The 19,066-nt window shown below is 37.5% G+C and overlaps 1 protein-coding gene across 1 annotated transcript in view; it reads left to right on the plus strand.

Annotated features, from left to right (window-relative positions):
• The window catches only part of LOC104619509 (bromodomain and WD repeat-containing protein 3-like), a gene marked incomplete at its 3' end in the record, with an annotated part of 32,357 nt that extends 13,624 nt beyond the window's left edge, over positions 1 to 18,733 (plus strand). The window contains exons 5-20 of the mRNA XM_010285401.1: positions 26 to 126; positions 843 to 913; positions 2,074 to 2,174; positions 4,003 to 4,043; positions 8,205 to 8,309; positions 9,272 to 9,425; positions 9,955 to 10,089; positions 10,913 to 11,041; positions 11,450 to 11,675; positions 12,365 to 12,535; positions 14,371 to 14,554; positions 15,046 to 15,139; positions 15,772 to 15,921; positions 16,754 to 16,830; positions 17,830 to 18,007; positions 18,617 to 18,733. Coding sequence (XP_010283703.1) covers positions 26 to 126; positions 843 to 913; positions 2,074 to 2,174; positions 4,003 to 4,043; positions 8,205 to 8,309; positions 9,272 to 9,425; positions 9,955 to 10,089; positions 10,913 to 11,041; positions 11,450 to 11,675; positions 12,365 to 12,535; positions 14,371 to 14,554; positions 15,046 to 15,139; positions 15,772 to 15,921; positions 16,754 to 16,830; positions 17,830 to 18,007; positions 18,617 to 18,733 — 2,034 coding nt within the window. The remainder of the gene's footprint in view (positions 1 to 25; positions 127 to 842; positions 914 to 2,073; positions 2,175 to 4,002; positions 4,044 to 8,204; positions 8,310 to 9,271; positions 9,426 to 9,954; positions 10,090 to 10,912; positions 11,042 to 11,449; positions 11,676 to 12,364; positions 12,536 to 14,370; positions 14,555 to 15,045; positions 15,140 to 15,771; positions 15,922 to 16,753; positions 16,831 to 17,829; positions 18,008 to 18,616) is intronic.
• Positions 18,734 to 19,066: the final 333 nt, after the last annotated feature.

Raw genomic sequence — 19,066 nt, forward strand, 5'->3', positions numbered from 1 at the left:
TTAACTGTTACAACTTTATTTTTAGTTCTCTCCAGCAAGGAAAGGAACAACACGATACCTCACTTCTACTGGTGCTGACGGAACAATCTGTTTCTGGCAGTGGCATGCTAACACCATGAAATTTAAGTAAGCCTGTTTAGATAATTATAATTATCTTAAACAAAGGATGAATTTATTTGGAGTTTAGCGTGGAGAGGAATGCTGAGATAATTAAATAAGGGCATTTTCCTTCTCATAAACAAGTTTCTTGGGATATGTTCTCTCATAGACACACTGTGCATGAGTGCCATATCAGTGTGTGGGGCAGGGACCCCTTTTCTTATGTGTGTTGGTGAGTCTATGGCATTACACCCAGAGGAGAGGCAGAGATCAGGGCTATTATTTCTAAGTTTTGTGCTTTGCAAGCCAGTGTTGTGGAAGAACTTTCAGCTTTTATGTTTAGGATGAAATCCTTGTCCAAAATGTACAGGCGGAAGACTTTATTTGCTTTTAATCAGAAAAACACACATATGTAGATGGCATCAAACCCATACTTGATAGGGAGTAAGTGCTATTAGACTAATAGTTCGCCAGGTTCTGTTTTAAATAGATTTGAATTAATGAGTGTCATGATAAGTTAAATAGTTTTTTCAATTTAGAAAATTATGGTTTTGTTACTAATCTAAGGAAGAAAATTGCTAAAACGAAAAATGAGTTCTAGCAAACTTAGGTGAGAATTCTGAAAGGAAGAGATTTAGGATGGGCATCGTGACTGTAACCTGCTGAGCTGCATTGCACTATTCTTGTTGAATGGCGTCAGAATAAAGTAATGAAAAGTAAAAATGCTGTGTTGTTGCATATAGGGATCGCCCTGTAAAATTTGCAGAGAGGTCCAGGCCTGGCGTTCAGATATCTTGTTCATCTTTCAGTTCTGGTACGTATGCATTGAAAGATAGCTGAAAGTATTTTATGAACTGTAATTCCTTTGGTGACAGGACTGTGACTTCTTTTTAAATACAAATAGTATTAAACCCTTTTTCAGTTAATGATAGTACTGTCGAATTGTGAATGTTTGAAATTTTCCATGCTAAGCATCTGCCTCAAGCTGCTTTTTCTCTTTTTTTTTTTCCTATAATTTAAGCTAAAATGTCTTGACCACTTCTGAGGAAGACTATGCTTTCAGTCTGTTGTTTTGCACATCAGAGGTTTTTCTTTTGTAACATCCTTTTAAGGTTTTATCTTGTAAAGTTTTTGAGTGAAAAGTTCTTGAAATCTGGCAGACAGGTGGCCTCTGTTCAAAGGTTACAGTTTGCTCATCTTCCAAATTTGGCTAAGTTCTAGGAGGATCAATTCAAGGTGTTTGAAAATATCAGCTTAACTGACATCTTTTGTTGCAGCTTTGAATTCTCAAAAATAGTGATTTTTACAAACAAAATTATGTAATTACTCATTAATTTTTACTATCTGAAATTGAGAGGTATTTTAGAGCCATGTGGACCTTGCCCACATTCCTTTTTTAAAATCAGAAATCCTGAAATAACTAAAACCATTTAAATGCAGTAAACTATACAATAGTGCCCAATAGTGCAATATTATAAATAGAAGAGACATTACAAGAAAATATCATAATCACAGACTCCTGATTCAGCAATAATTTCTCTGATGTGTGTCAAATAGATATGGAAAATGTGCTTAAACATTTTCTTTGATATTTACCACTGAGAGTATCAAACTATTCCCCATCTAATTTTCCTCATAGGCTGATGGAGAGCACTCTGGTAATTTCTGAGGGAAAGCAGAATATTTGTCGGATGAATGTTGTAACTTGCAATATTCTCTTCCTTTGGTCAAAAAGGTTTGCAGCTGGAAAATATTGTAGAGCTCATAGTTATGCTAAAGCTGATAGGGTCTGAGAAAGTACAGATCAAAGTAGAAGCTGTCAGAGTTAGCTTTTTTTGTTCAGGATGTATGTTTTGATTACACTGAAATTTTCTTTTTAAAACTGTAGTTTGCTGCTTTGACAACAAAACAGTAATTAAAATAAGTTGTTCCTTGGATGGCTTTTCTTCTCACAGAAAACACTGTCTTTCTTAGGTGGCATGTTCATTGCAACAGGCAGTACTGACCATGTGATAAGAATTTATTATTTGGGCTCAGAATGTCCAGAGAAAATGGCTGAATTAGAATCTCATACGGTAAGAGACAAAGCAGAAAGCAAATCTTTTTTTTTCCTCCGCTTTACCTTATTTCAGGAACTTAGGTTTTGTACATCCTATTCAACTTGTTTTCTGGCTTTAGAGTTTACTTGGCTCTCAACAGTGTGGTATTTAAATGCCTGGAAATTTGTGATATGTTTATTTTCAAATTCCTCAGAGGCAGGAGATGTTTGCAAAATATGCCTTTTGTATTTCATTCCCCCAGGAAACTGAGGGACGAGGTGATTTTCCCATATTCTTGAGTAAGTCTGTTTTGGAATGAGGAATTAAAGCAGTTTTCGTACATGATGTCATTTTTCCTATTAAATTTACTGTTGAGTATTTAACTGTAGTTGTGACCACAGATCCACATAACAAGAAAAAACAAAGTGATTCTGGTTTTAGAGTGTGCGGTCAAACTTTGGGTCATGATGGTAATTTCATTTGGAAAATAAAGCAAACTTAAAAGCATCCTTTCGCAGGTGATGCAGAAGGATTCTCATGAAAATTCAAACTACTTTAGATATCTGTACGATGACTTTCAAACTTGAAAACTAACGTTGAGTCTTAATAGCTTTTATTAAAACCATCAAATGGCTCAGTTTTAATGAAACCCCATAAAGAAGCATCACTAAACCAGTATCAAATCTTTCTTCATTTCTTAGTTATTACCGAGAACAGGTGATGATTGCTCTATTTATTACGTGCATGGTAAACAATATATCAGAAAGGCAAGCTTATAGCAACACTGATAGGGCTGTCACTTGTGAGGAGTTTGGAGCATTTATCTTTGAACCTTAATAGACCAGCTGCCCACCTTAACAATATTTTATGGATTAAGGCTGAGGTCTAAATTGATTCACTGAACGTCAGCGGCAGTCATGGGTCTCAAACACTTAAGTCTCAGAGTTCCAAGCCAACAAACCTAACAAGTATTTTGCTCACAAGAATTAAAATATTTTCTATCTTCAACAGTTCAGGTTTGGAAGAAACTGTAATTCCTTTAATTTTTTAAAGTCTACTTTTCTTAATGCAACAGACTGCTGTCAACCTGCCCCTGAAAAACATCCAGAATTGGACACTTGGTTATCAGGAGCTGGAGATGTCAGTGAGAGTAGAGATAGCAAGTGCATGTAGCCAACACCAGTAATTAGCAAAATAAAAAAAGGGAAAAATCATGTGTAGAACTTGGTATTTGTTTCTCAACAATGTAAAAGTGGAAATAAAGCCAAGGTTTGCATTTTTTTTAGTGGAATATTTTGATGCACTTTAATGTTAGGTCTAAAAATTGCAAACCTGCTGTGATCATTTATTTGGTTAAATTGTTCTTTCTCCATCTTGTGGAGTGCTGTTCCTACCAGGCCTTGTGAGCTCCAGGAATACCTTATTCCTGTTAACTCTGTGGAGTATAAAAGGTGCAAGGTTTCCCAGGCAGAGCTTAGCCTGGGCTGCGTACGGTCCCGTGGCACTTCCCGTGCAGATGGACTGTGCTCAGGCAAGAGTAGAGTTGCTGCAGCTTCTTCCTCCTGAACATCCAAGTGTCAGGGAGACCGAGTCAGAAATCATTTGTGTATCTGAGCTAATTCTGGAGCAAAACACAGGCATCACCTCTTTGAAGTTTTGCATTTCAGTGTCTAACAACAGTATGTTTGGGGAAGTTTTAACTTCAAACTTGACTTTTCTGTTCTTGAATTTGTACGATAGTACGTTGCAGGAGATGTATGGGAAGATGCAATTTGCTGAATAGAAGCTCATCGTTAAGATCTTTTTGGATGAGTGTTTCAGCTTACAAAGCACTTACAACTATTTTTTCCTCCCTCCTATTTAGGACAAAGTGGTTGCGGTCCAGTTCTGTAACAATGGTGACAGGTGAGTGGCTGTCCTGGGATTTTGGCATGAGAAGTATGGTATTTAATTTTCCGCATAACTTTGCAGAGGAAATTTGGTGCAACAGGAAGACTGCACATGGCCTCTGATTAATCTTAGGCAAATTATGTAAAATATATTGCAAGATATGTGTCATATCCACAAGCTTGGTCTTGCTGTCCTCTGCTGTAACAACAAAAACAGTCTGTAACTGTCATTTTGCTTTGTATTTTTTTAAACTGAGCAAATGTAAGAGTGTCTTACTTCACAGGTAGCCTTGTTCAGTAAGGGTTAATTCTGGAGTAAGAACATTACACTAAATGTAGTTCTAAGCACAAGTTAGAAGTGTTACACATACACACATGGTCAGACAAGTAATTCTGCAAGGAGCTGTGGTCTGATCTTCACTGAAGGAGTCTTTCTTGCAAGGTGCTTTTACCTGGTAAGATGGCAATAACTTCTGAGTATATCCCTTGTTTATAATGGGATCAGGATTTGGTTTCTCAATTACTTTTCTTTCTTATTTTTTCTTAACTAGAATATCAGGTTAAATGTGGGGGGGAAAAAAGCCTGTTGGCTTTATCATTTCAGCCCTGTTAGAGCAAGATGAAAAATAAGCACATATACATATTTATTAATCTGTGTGGCTCTTGCTTGAGGTAGTGACTTTTGGGCATCCTTTTTTCTGGAGCTGCAGGAGTCAAAGGGGTAGGTAGCATGGTGACTGTACCACACGTCTGTATGCCAGCACTGCTGGCCAAGTTAGAGGCAAAGGGGAGGCCAAGCTACCAATGACAGTAGCACTTTCGGTAGCCGTTGCTTTCAGAGGAGATATATTTCCCCTGTTTCTGTACTGGGGCACAGATGAAGAACCCACTTTATCAACTGCTCTTGCTCTGTCCTCTCTGTAGTAAGTAGTATGAGAATGTGACACTGACTTCCAAAGAAGTATGCTCTTAGCTTAGCATCTGAGCAATGCTGTCTGCGCTGGCCAAAAGGATCTACAAACTCAGTGCTGTCGTTCATGAAAAGAAGATAAATATGAAAGGGGAAATAGAACTTGGTGTGTTGTTGGAAACGAGATGGAAGGAAATCAAGGGAATAATGGCATCTAGTGATGAGTATCATGCATAAGGAAAACAAGGAACTGTAGAGCTACCTTGTATCTTGGAAATTTTTTTTTTTTTCATTATTTCGCTGTGCTCTCATTTATGATCCATATGAGAATCATGTTGAAGCTGAGTGTTGATAGATTATGTATACACTGGGTTTTTTTGTTAAAATTTATTTCTCTTGCATATGTTTGCTGTATCATTGATACCAGCTGGGGACCAGAAAGCAGCCAATGATTAGCATAATTTGATAACGTGTTCCAAATAATATGACATTGCTGAAACATAAGGCCATCCACTCTTCACTGTCTGTCTGATTTAATTCCTTCGTGAATGATTTCTTCTGCCAGGCCCTCTCTGGGCACACTGAATAAGCAAGTTGTCTCTTCTAGTGCTCAGAGTTCTGAAAAATACGGGAAGAGTGTTTGTTTTTGTGCACACACTCACAATTCATAAGGGCTCAATTTCTGTGAGGTTCTAAGAGTGATAAACATGATCTGATAAATAACCAGGCCCTCATCCCTCATCTTGTACTTTTTTAACTCTGAAATTACAGAGGAAAAAAAGAAAAGAAAAGCCCTCTTATTACCAAGGGGGAATAAGCAAAGAACAGCTCTTCAATGGGATAACAGCTCTTCAATGGTAAAGGTGCAGTTAATCTTTACATCCCAAACTTGGATCCAGTCTACCTGGTAGATAAAATTTCCCTGCTTAATTTGTCTGCATTTGAGACTAAAACTTTCCCTTACACATGTTCTTCTCGTTACAATTGTTTGACTTTTCACAAGGTTTTGGATGTTTTACATAATACTTCAGTAGCGTCCTACCATATTTTTGTGGTGTCTCCTTGCAACCCACTATCTTTAGTCTTCAGCAAGTCACCGATAACGTCTGGATAGCTTAACATCACCAAGTGTGATACGGAATGGGCTAGTCTTAACATTTCCTGGAGTGAAGACTGTGAATCTGTGTTTGTTTGTGTGACTAATGATGAGCTACAGTGCTTACTTTCACCAGTTTCTGGAACGGAGTATATGGGACAGTTACTCTCCACACGCATCACATACTCTCTGAACCTGCAGCCCTTGGTTGCTTCCACCTGTCCGGAACTGGTTACACGGGCACAGTCTTAGCACCTTTGGGTCTTGATGATCATTTCATTGGTCTTGATGATCATTTCATTGGTCTTCTTTATTATTCATAATAATTTACTTATCTCTGACGACATACCTGGCAGATATTCTAGGCAAATACATGACTTTCCAGTTAATTTGTTTAGACGATAACAGTAATCCTGTGATCTTAAAATTTATGAAGTGAATCATTCCAACCTGCAGAGCTTTCAGTTTTTCAAACTGTGCTAAGTCAGAATGCTGACTTCTTATATAGCAATTAGTCAGGATGCTCATGATAAAGTGTACAAAGGTGCCTATAGGCATGTCTTAGTGTCAAACTTCGGCAGCACAGCTGTGTTGGGAGGAGTGGCACGACAAGCTTTGATTAGTGATCAACATCTTAATGTAAAAAGGTTTTAAGCCAACTTTTGTTCATACTCCTTATTTTGCTTGGCAGGAGGTTTAAGGGATGTGTGCAAGCAGGAGCCTTGCAAGCACAACAGTAGTTTTGCCAGTGGAACTGCACCTGCACTCGGAGATCTTTGTTGTGTAAAATTATGTGGGAATGTACCAGTATAATTGTATTAACAGTTCCTTCTAAGCGATGTGAGCACAGGTCTCGCTGCGGGTATTACGTCATGTAGTCACCAAAAATTATACCCATATGCTCCAGTGATGCTTTTAGTGGAAAAGTTATAACTTCCTTTTTGTCATAATATAAAGAAGTAAAAATAAAAATGAAATACATGTCACAAGCATTTTTAAACATTTTTTAATCTTAATTAAAAAATTTAGATCAGGGAAACTGGAAAGCTGAAACAATTAGTAAAATAAAATTGAATAGGCTTGTCTTTGTACAGTAATTCGGAGTATGAATGGAATATACTTTTAAAGGTGTTGGCCATTCTGTGAAGCCGTATTACTTGAGAAGCTTTTTTCAAATTTCTCAACCAAAATGATTTCTGTGACACTGATAGCCAAAGCATTATGATGTAGTTAAATGCATTTGCTGGATGCTTGAAATTTTTTAAAGAAAGAGGAGTTTAAAAATGAAAATACTCATGTTCAACTTCCCAGGCAGGGCTACCTACTTGCGTTCAACTTGGGTATTTCCCTTTTCTGTCTTCACCCTCTCCCTGAGTTAATGTATTATAATTTATGCTAGTCTCCTGGCATACAGTTTCTTTTTCTTTGCTGCCGCTATGAACTGCTCAAGGGATTTGCTGATGTCATTAAAAAGGGAATGTGCAGTTTGTATGAATTACGACATTGAAGTCATTCCAAGGCCATCTGCTGGCTGTAACCAAATGTAATTAATGTTGTGGGATATAAGCTCTTTTGTACCGTACAATATCTGATACGAAAATTGTAACCTCGCTGTCTTTTAATTACATTCTCTAGATCAGAGATGCACGAACAATATAAAGAATAAGTGTTAAAGAATAAGTGTTAAAAAAAGATTAAATACATTCTAGCTTCTGTGCTGGTGTGAATGGGTGTGCTCTTGGCTTGCCAGCATTTTGTAGCTGCCTGTTTCCTGTGGTGGTAGTTCCTGGATATTTTATGAGTTGTTAAACACGCCTGTGTGTGGGCGTATATAGGGTAAGACAAGTATATATACATAAGTATATACTTCCAAGTATGCATATAGTTGTGTATGTGTGTGTGTGTGCATGTTTGTTGCAGAGTGACATAAAAGTAAGTGCTTGTAGTGACCTTTCCTAAGGTGAATGACAGTCTTCTGCCAAGCTCTAAGTATTCTCCCTGCAGGATTTAGCATGCCCACGCTGTTGCTGAGGGTGGAAAACTCCATAGCAAAGCTATGAATAGCGAGAAAATAACATCCTGCGATGGGCATGTGGGTATTAGACCAAAAGCAGCAGTGACTTATCCTTGTTCAGGATTTCATTACTTTTTTCATATTTTTTTTTCCATAGCTTGAGATTTGTCAGTGGAAGCAGAGATGGAACAGCAAGAATATGGCACTATCAGCAGCAAGATTGGAAGAGTGTGGTCCTGGATATGGCTACTAAAATGACAGGGTAAAACAAACCAAACCAGAATGCGCTTCATAGCCACGTTTACACGCAAAACAAAATCTTCCATCATATTTATTTACTTCCATTTTGAGTTAATCTCAGCATATTTGTGTATTGAAAATGCCATGGTTCCATCTGTTAAGTCACACAGTTAATTAGCCCCCTGAAAGAAAATATAAATACATTGGTAGTTCCCTAGTCTAATGGTTGGGGAATATTTAGTATTTTACACATGAAGTAAGAACGTCAGATAGAGTTCATCCCACAGGAAGAGGTTTTAGTAGAACCTCATTGATCACATGCTGATATGCTAATATAATATGTCCAGCCTGTTTCTTAACACTGTATTTTTCCTTAAGTTTTCACATAAGAGGTGAGATACAGTGATTTGGTTCTCAGGTTCAGTTAGGGTTTCAAGTTTTTCTTTTTGAGATCCTCAAGTGGCTTCTGTAAGTGGCCTTGTAATGGAATATGCACAATAACAAAAAGCAGAAATGGAGAAATCCATTAGGCATTTTGCTTTGCAGAATTCTTTATATTTCATATGGTTACATTTTTAATAAGTTAGCTGTTGGATGTATGATTTGGATTTATTTAGCAGGTTCTTGCTCATTTTAGAGTTTACTCATATTGATGACTGATAAGAAAAACACCTTGTAGGAAAAAACTTAATAGAACTGAATAGCTTGAAAGAAAGAATTGGGGTAGGCGAAGATGATTGCTTAAGAACAGAAGAGAAACTTGTCCTCTTTAAGGAAATAAAACTCTATGAATCTTAGTGGTACTTAATGTTTTCTGTATCTGGTTTTTACCACTGCAGAAGCCATCCTTCATCCTTCTGCGTTAGCCAGTAGTCAGGGTGGTGGCAGCCATGCTCTCCCTAATCTCATACTGAATTAACGCTGTTAAATGTTTACGTCTGTAGTTACTGATTTATTTCTTCTTTAAATTATTGATTTCCTTAGAAACAATGTAGCATCTGGGGAGGACAAGGTGACTAAACTGAAGGTTACTATGGTGGCTTGGGATAGATACGATGCCACTGTCATCACTGCAGTCAACAATTTCCTTCTCAAAGTGTGGAACTCGTCCACAGGGCAGCTTCTTCATAGCTTATCTGTAAGTAAAATTCAAGTAGGTAATCCCAAACGGTTATAGTTCAACTCCAAAATTGATTTGAGGCTAAACTGCATCTGCATCATCATTCCCCCTGACAAGGAGTGTTTTGTCCTGAAGCGTGCCGCCTGTCTTATGCTTACTGGGAGGAGTGTGTATCACGGGGAAAGGAGCTGATGACCAAAATGCTGCTAGATCCTGGTGATTGCTGGCTGACAAGGGAGCCCTTTGAAGGCCACCGTTTGTGTCCAGATTAGAGGGTTGCAGCTGTCCTTGCTGCTGAGTTCTCCTTCCTCCCCATCCCTCTCCGTCTCAGTTGTGCTGAGCTACAGTCTGAGGTACTTACAAAGTGGGCAGTGGTAATGCCAAATCTCTGACAGAAACGTTGACTAAGTACAGACACAGTTTTAGTCTAAGACCAAGTAAATTGAGCTGTCATGGATGACTACCTGAACTGAGATGTCCTCACACTAAATACTACCATGTTTGGAGATGCTACTTTTTTTTTTTTTTTACCCTGCTTTCATTGCAGGGTCACGATGATGAAGTTTTTGTTCTGGAGGCCCATCCGTTTGACCAAAGGATTGTACTTTCCGCGGGTCATGATGGAAATATTTTTGTTTGGGATATAGACAAAGGAACAAAAATTCGCAATTACTTTAACATGGTAAGAATGGTAAGGGAAGGGTGGGTTTTTTTTTTTTTTCACATTTGTGTAAAAATGATCTTGAGGCAAAAGCAGATGTCATTACATACCTGTTGTGACCAATGTTACAACAGGATTAGGGGAAAACATCTACCTGTTAAAAAAACCACCCTGTACTCTTCAGTAAGCAATACCAAAGTATGTTTTCGCATATTGTAAGTGCAGCAGCAAGTCTTTCATGGGATCTGTTACATCTGAATATTATTCATGTGTATGATTATGGTTATACCATGCAAAAGATTATAGTGACTCCCAAGGTAGAGCAATGAAAACCAGTAAGCCTGTGTGTTGTAGCACAATGCTGTGGTCTGGGGAATGGTATGGTTGGCTCTGTGCCGCGTCTATCTTAATGCGCCCGGTGCCAGGCTTGTTGGTTTGGTTCCAGTGCTGAGCAAATGCAGCTGTACTGCGTCAGGACCTGAGCTATCCTCCTGGCACTTGGGGCTGCGAAACCTGCTTGTACGGAGCCAATACATGTCTGAGATCTTCGGGGCAGGCTTGCCCTATGTCTGCCATTAACATAAAATGTAGACTTCTAGGTGGTTGTTTCAGAACATACATTAAAAGTTGCACTGAAATTTCAGGACAAAGAGAAAATGCAAGGTTCTACTGCATTGTTCAGTTTAGCTTTAATAATTAAGTAGGAAAAAAAAGGGTAAATCAGTCTTGAGGGAGATCAGAAGTTACACAGAATTAGGATTAAATACTTGTTGGAGGACTTACGCATGCATGCTCTTATGGGGAATGCATGATTGTGAAATGAATGTTCTGTGCTTGTATACAGATTGAGGGCCAAGGCCATGGAGCTGTTTTTGATTGCAAGTTCTCCCCAGATGGACAGCATTTTGCCTGCACAGACTCTCATGGACATCTGCTACTATTTGGTTTTGGATGCAATAAATATTATGAAAAGGTAGGTTGAATGAATTTTAAACTCTTCTGTGTCTTGACCTGATTTTGTCTGAGAAGTATTTGTGTTACAGTTCATCCCCTTGCCCTGCCCCAGACAAAATAGTAATTAGATCATGAAGCAGTTGCTGTTTACCTGAATCAAAAAGATTTAGACGAGAGAATCTCTAGACAGGGGAACAAAGCATTAACTTCTATCTATTCACCTTTGTGGGCATACTTTATTATTGAATTTTTGCATCAGGCCTAGGTAATAAAACACATTTGTGGTAGGAATCTGTTCTCTGTCATAACATTTCTTCTGCTGATCCTAAGTGTAGGAGTTGTGGTTTATGGGTATGGGAGCCATTCCAAAGCAGCAAGACAGCTGCAAATGGCCATTGATTTATTTACTAAATTGCTTTTCTTGCAGATTCCAGATCAGATGTTCTTCCATACGGATTACCGACCGCTGATCCGTGATGCAAATAACTATGTGTTGGATGAACAGACTCAACAGGCTCCACATCTTATGCCTCCTCCATTCTTGGTGGATGTTGATGGAAATCCTCATCCCACGAGATTCCAGCGGCTGGTGCCAGGGAGGGAAAATTGCAAGGATGAACAACTTATTCCTCAGCTGGGATATGTAGCTAATGGTATGCTGTCTGAAACTCATGCATAATACATGTATCGCACAGTATTGAGCACCAGCTCTGTAGGACGGTACAATAAGGATTGTTTATTTTGGTTGTCTTCTGAAACCAGTGGTTTAAATATAGTGTAGACATAGAAGAAGAAATAGGGTGACTTTATGGCATGAGGGAAGTGTATGGAATCAACCTGACTGGAGGTGAGATGAGGAGACTGTAGCATTCCAAAATCTGTGGACTTCTACCAGGTATGTGGCAGCATGCTTAAAGAGTTGTCCCATTAACCTCGGTGTAACTGTGTATGTGAGTAAGGAAGCAAAAAGGTAAGAAAGACATTAAAAAAATAGCGTTTGTTTTTTAAAACAGTTTTTTTTCTTGTAGATACAAACTTCTGCAAAATGCTGATCTCCAGAAGAGATTTTCCATTATTACCTACGGAAGCATAATGTCTTTCTGCTGTTTCTAAGGCTTTGTGTTTCTATCTTTTGTGTGGTCTGTAATTTTAGATTTTTATTGTAACCTCTCTTTTAAACTTTGCCTCCATTTATTACGAGAGCAGAAAGCCAGCTGGTGATCAGATGTTTTGCAGAGCAGACAAATAATTGTGCACAATTTTAAATGTAATTGTTTCTATGGTATTTAGTAAAACAGAAATTAATCATTTTATAAGAAGCTGTGGCTTTGTTCTTGTTAAGGTGATGGTGAAGTAGTTGAACAAGTCATTGGGCAGCAAACTAATGACCAGGATGAGAGTATCCTTGATGGAATGATCAGAGAACTACAGAGGGAACAAGATCTGAGACTAATTAATGAAGGAGAAACTCTTCCAAACCCTCCACTCAATAGATCCCACTCTGTTAATGGAGGTAAGTGTCTCTTTTTTTACCTCCACCGTTCTTTTCCTAAAGCGTAGCAAGGCACTAATCAAAATGTGTCAACATAAGTTCTGAGACTGTCTTTGAGGATGCTTTTCTCTCGTGTTCTTGCACACATCATTAACCTGTGCAGAGCAGTTGGATGTTCTACGGATGGTAGCAGAGGAATTAAAAGTTTAAGGTGCAGCTGAGGGTACACAATGGTCTAATTGGGCTGTATCTGATTACCTAGAACTATTAGACTGTATGTTTATGTTTTAGGAAAGGTTTATAACAGGAATAATTAGAGTTCACTGTATTGTCTTGATGTCAAGTCACTGCAGAGATGACACTTTGTAACTGCATAATGTCAAGATAACAGCATATAATTAGAGAATGTCAATGGAATACAATGCTGTGACAGACTAATGGCTTCCTGTTGCAGCATAAATGCTAAGGCTGAGCATCAGTGTTTATAAAATAAACATGTCTGCTCTGTCTTAGTGTTTCCTTAGAAAGCGTGAGATTATTCTCCTGGTAAGTGTTCTGCTACTGTGATTTTATTTTTAATACACAAAGTGATTAAAAATTTGAAACAAACCAAATCAGACGTGAACAGCTGACTGTGAGGCAGCTGAGTGCAGCTGATGTGAGAGAGCAGATGTTGTGGACTTGTGCTGCGAACCATCCTGAGCTTTTAAAAATTTGCATCCACTAATAAATTAGTTCTAGGTTAAATGACTGATTACACATTTGACTTAGATTTCCTGGCAAAGCTCATTAGGATTGCTAGATTTGGAGTTGATTGTCTTTAAATTCAAGAAACAGGAAAAATATTAGTGAAAAACACTGAAAATATACTTTTGCTTTGGTCTAAATAGGTATTGTCAAGAAGGTGGTCTAGAAGCCAGCTTCAACTCACAAGAAGTCTTTTCTACTTCCTATGATAGGTTGATGGGTTGTGCAATCCCAGTTCTCAATTTTATTTCTATATCCCTGTATTTATGTGAAAGGGAATTTCCAGATATGAGTGGTGTAGAAATTAAAGTACTGGGACCTTACAGAATTCACATTGATCAGTGGCTTTGCTACATGAACTGCTCATTTGTGTAAAGTACTTGATGTTTTAATAGCCTAATATTTTTATATAGGTTTCCACAACCGTAAATGCAATTTATTCATATGGTTAACCACATTTAAGAATACGGAAATTGTGTTGATGCATTCCCAAATGGTGGGATAAATTAAGGCAATGCTAGCAGTGATTCTGAAATTATCAGCCTTTTTGTCTCACTTTGCTACCTAAAGATTCAGTCTCTGTTTTCTCCTGAGCATGTAGTACTGCGTTGTTGTGCCACCAGATGAAAAGCCCAGGAAGGAGCAGTGCCTCTGGCACAGTAGATAAGCATTACAAATACAGAACAAATGGAGGTACAACAGAAACCTGAAACCTTGCAACAGTCTATTATTTTAGATGTCAACGTCATCTCTTCTTGTGCCATAGAATTTAAGACGCATGATTTCAGAGCCTTTAAACAGTTGACAAGACTTTGATTTGAAGGTCACTTAAGTACCTTTAACACTTTTCCGTTAGATTATGTTCTTTGCTTGCCTCAGATATCTCTAAGATATAGCAAGCCACAGTATTGTTACAGTAGCATACACATCTCCAGTAGTCCAAGGCCAATACACAAAAAAGTTCACCTGAAGCAAAAGGCAAAGCCACTTAAAATAGACTTAGGTGGTGTTTATTGTCAAAAAAGAATCTCCGTGCAGTCCTTAAGCTTTAAAGTCTAGATTTTGTTGATGGTTTGTAGAAGTGAAGAAAAATTTTTTTTCTCCCTTAGCTCTTCGAAGTCCAGGTTTGGATGTTACATCTCCACCAAATGTTGGTCTCCGGAGAAGTGGCCAGATTGAAGGGGTTCGGCAAATGCATCACAACGCTCCCCGAAGTCAAATGGCAACGGAGAGAGATCTCATGGCGTGGAGCAGGAGAGTAGTGGTGAATGAGCTTCCTCCAGGCGTCAGCAAGTAAGATGCTAAGTGAGATGGGGATAAAAGAATAAATTGTATAGTGTTTAATGATCCTTCCATGCACCTGTTACAATTTTTAAAAAATTATTTTTCAGAGATGTGTTGGCTTTTTGTTTGTTTGTTTTGAAATTCAGATACTAGGATTAGAGTGGTAGCCTCTGCTGGAGAGTTGAGAATAGTAATTCCTTCTCTTCACAATTGAATCTTTTGTCAGTAGTTCAAATACCACATTTTCCTGAAACTTTACTTAAAAAAACCACAAAAATAATTTTAATACATTTAAATTTTCTTGAAAATAATTATGCATGCTCAACTAACAAGTTTGCTTCCTTAACTTGTGATTCCAGGAGTGAAGTATGTGTGGATGCTGCTAGAAGGACTTGTGTACTTATAGCAAGGGAACCAGAAGTGTTTTCATGTGTATATTAATGAAACGGTCAAGTTATATGATTTATTGAATAAAATGGATGTTTCCTATGTATGATTAGGGTCCAGGAAGAATGTCGAGCTGCCAAAGGTGAAATTGAAATTAATTTATATACTGTTGAAAAGAAGAGAAAGCCATCCCACACCTTACAGCGGGTGAGTTAACTGAGTAGAAGAGAGAACCTGGGTGTGAAGCAGTTCTAAGCACTGAGCAAAAAAAAGAGAAACAAAAAAACCAAAACCAATTTTATTAAATGATTTAGGAGATCCGTAGTACTAATTGTTTCTCTGGCTCTCTCTCTTCCTTCTGTAACTGTAATTTGTCTGTCTGTATATTGTAATATGCAAACAGCAGTGGTAAATCTCTACCTTTAAGGCTTCAGTAATGGGGAGATGCTGGGAAAGCAAAAGAGCAGAGCTACAGTGGATGATCAGTTTGACTTGTGGAAACTAGGAGAAATATTGGAGATGCCACACTTTTTTAAGTGGCTAGCTTTTCCAGAGACTGCAGGTATTTTCAGAAAAGCATATATTTCTCCATAACTTCCTTTCTAAGGACTGTTACTTTAAAAAGTAGAGTTGATGTTTAACCAGAAAACCCACCTGCATGTGCGCTGAAACGAACCACAAGCGTGTAAAAAATACCTTTTCTGATTCTAGATTTCCTAGTTGTCATTTGTAGATGTAATACAATGTACAATCACTTTAATGAGGCATTTTTTAACTATGTAATTCATTATTAAATCTCTACTCATTTTCTTTTTGTCCCTTCTTTCCTATGATAAAAGAACGATTACCAACCAGGAAGTGGAAGGTCTTTGAGAAGAAACCAGCGCAAACGCCAACACGCCTATCAAACACGCTCCACCATAGAACACAATCAGCAAGGAGCAAGTCAAAACGCACGTGCACGGGAAGAATCAGACAGCTCCTCAGAGGTCTGATGCATCAAGTGATTCTTTCAATAGGTTCCCTGTTCACAAATAGCGTGGTTTGAACAACAGATGTGCTGAGAGCACTGTTACCGTTAAGGCTCCGAGTTTCTCCACCTAGGAAGAAACACTCAAATCATTGAGTCATTTGGATTTGTGGTGTTAGTGTAGTAAGTTGATCTTGGAGAGGGAAGGATCATTGACCTCAATGCCAGTACAGTATTCAAAACTAGCTTAAGACAGGTTGTGTATTTTTGGAAATCTGAAACATTTTCAAGTAAATTTAACTGGGTTGCGTTAAACCACTTGCTATTTTGGGATTTCATACTGCAAATATGTTCTAAGTCACATTCAGTACTTTGATTTCATCTACATCTGTAGACTGCTGTTGAAAGAGATTGAGTATTGGTATTAATCATTGATATTTGCAAGGGAAGAACTTAAAATATACCAGATTAAATATAACTTGCTCTCATTAGGGAAGCATGCAAAGTAGAAAGAGACTGAACGTTGCCACTTTATAAATGCATTGAACGTACAGTTCAATATGTTCTATAAAAGCTGTTCACTTGACACTTAAATTTATTAATCATTTAAATAAGAACTCATTCTGTGGTTCTAATACTATTGAAATTCACATCTCTGTCTATAGAAATTAGATAAGCATATAGTATAATATTAATTAAGATACAGAAAGAAATTGTGAACTGACTTTAAGCTAAACTAGTCCTTAAATACAAAGCTTTCCTCAGTTGAGACAACTCATACAGCTTGCTTGCAAACAAAAGTGATACATTTAAACTTGGCCCAAAAGTGAAGCCTTTTGTTTTTAATACAGGAAGATGAGACTGTTGGCACAAGTGATGCATCTATGGATGATCCTGTGGCAGCATGGCAAAGTGAAAGCAGTTCCAGGTAGCTTTACTGCTCTCTTCATTATTAACATTAGTTGATTACATAATTCAAGAAAGAGGGTTGATATTGTGATACTATGACTACAAGGCAGTACAGATTTGTTACACCTTGTGACAGGTTGAAGCCAAGTGTTTGGTATGCTTAGGTAGTTTAAAACAGCAAACAACAAAATTTGTGGAGTCTGTGGACGGATACTTTTATGTATTTGAGCGACTAAGCAATTGGAGGAGTTTTTATAGAAGCATTTAACAGAAAACCAGTGTGAAAAATTCTTCATTTCGAAGACTGACTTTTTTTGTTGCAATTCTGTGTGAAACATTTTATATTGTATTTTTTGTGGGCTTTTTTTTTTTCAAAGTTGAGATCAATTTTGAAAGACCATTTGTAAGAAAATGTTGTCTTTAATTAAGAACTGCTTGAAAACAATCAATGCCAGTTAGTCATATGCAATAGAAATATTGATAGATGCATACGTATCTTCTGTTCATACCTCAGTATTTCCTAATTTTTCTGTTGTCTATATGTATTTGTGTACAATTTCTGTAGACTCTTCTCTTATTTTTAATGTTATGCCTTTATGGCTGGAAGGGCCATGAGCCCATGGTATATAAATACCATATGTGTGTTATTTGGATATTAAAGAAGTCAGAACTTTATTTTTAGAAGAATGCTTTAGTTTTCTAAATTTTTCATGCATTTTGTGCAGTCAGTTCTTAGGAAGTCAGTCTATGAATCAATGAGATAATTAAGATGAAAATAAGTATCAGCCATCACTGTAGTTTTATCCTGAGTTTGCAATTTATAAAATAATTTGTGGAAATACACAAAACTAGATGGCACTTAGGTTTTCTTTAAATTCACATGAGAATGAAATTTTTGTGATAATCCTGACATCTGTTCCACATAACCAGAAGAACAGGTTCAATGTTTGGACCTTTCACTCCATTGTGTGAAAACTGAAGTACTGTTTTCTTTCTTACAACTTTTTATTATCTACAGTGATTCATCGAGTGAATATTCTGACTGGACAGCAGATGCTGGAATTAATCTCCAGCCTCCAAAGAGACAAACCAGGCAGGCAGCTCGGAAAATCTGTAGCAGTTCTGAAGATGAAAATATAAAGGGAGCAAAAGGGCTGGAGCCAAAACGAAGGAAACTTAAACAGCCTAGAAAAAAGGTCAGCATTTTTAATTTTTGAGGGTCTTTTTGACCTTATGAATATACATTTTTTTGGAGTGGTTGTTTTCAAAGTAAAATTTTTCACGAACAAATACACAGCAAGAAAGTTCCTATAGCTGGCACAATAATTGTAATACCAGAGTAATTTTTTTTTTCTTTTATTTTGGTGCTATGGTGACATAGATGTACCTCCATTTTCATGTGGGTAGTTCTCCATTACAGGTGGGATGTTTTCTCCTAGGTTTATGCTCTTCACTGCAGTTAGATTTACTCCAAGGTGGTTTTGTTGTAGAATTCTAACGCATCTGTATTGTATCTACATTGTTGGATTTCTTTTTCCTGGTATTTTTTAAAGAAGACATTTATAATATTTCTAAGGAAAGAAATATAATTTCTTGATTTATAAACATTTTAATCTTCTATTATATTTATAAAAAATGTGTCTCATTCCCTACTATTTAGTTGAGGTTTTTGGAAGGTTGATATTCCAGCATTTTCTTTGCCCTTATATCTAGTTATCTTCAGTAAGTGCTGTATGATCAGTTTTTCGTATGTTCTGCCGTAGTAATTACAGTTTGCATTCTAAATTTAATGTAATATATTTAAGAAACCAAGTGGACTGCTTTCGATGGAAGGCGAACCCAGTGAAGAATGGCTTGCCCCACAGTGGATCTTGGATACTATACCCCGCCGCTCGCCTTTTGTCCCACAAATGGGAGATGAGGTAATGAGTGTAGCAATTCTGAAATTCCCACCGAGGCTGCTGAGCTTGTTTTGGTCAGGGCTATTAAATCTAGCAATATTTTCAGTGAATCATGCTCACGATGGGTTGAGTTTTGATAAGTTTGTTTTTTCTCAGTCAGTCAGTTGTTTACAGATAGTTGTCCTATGTCTCTTTTTGTGCACGTGTGACTTATGAGTAGCAGGAAGAACGGATTGTGCATCTTCAGACAAACCTGCACACTTCTTAATGATCCCAAGTTTGAAAGCACATAGCAGGTGTCACTTTGGGGGCTGATAGAAAGGTTTTTAAAGGGTATAATATTATATATTATAT

The sequence above is a fragment of the Phaethon lepturus genome, unplaced genomic scaffold (genome assembly GCF_000687285.1).
Source record: "Phaethon lepturus isolate BGI_N335 unplaced genomic scaffold, ASM68728v1 scaffold12984, whole genome shotgun sequence".
Lineage (NCBI taxonomy): Eukaryota > Metazoa > Chordata > Aves > Phaethontiformes > Phaethontidae > Phaethon > Phaethon lepturus.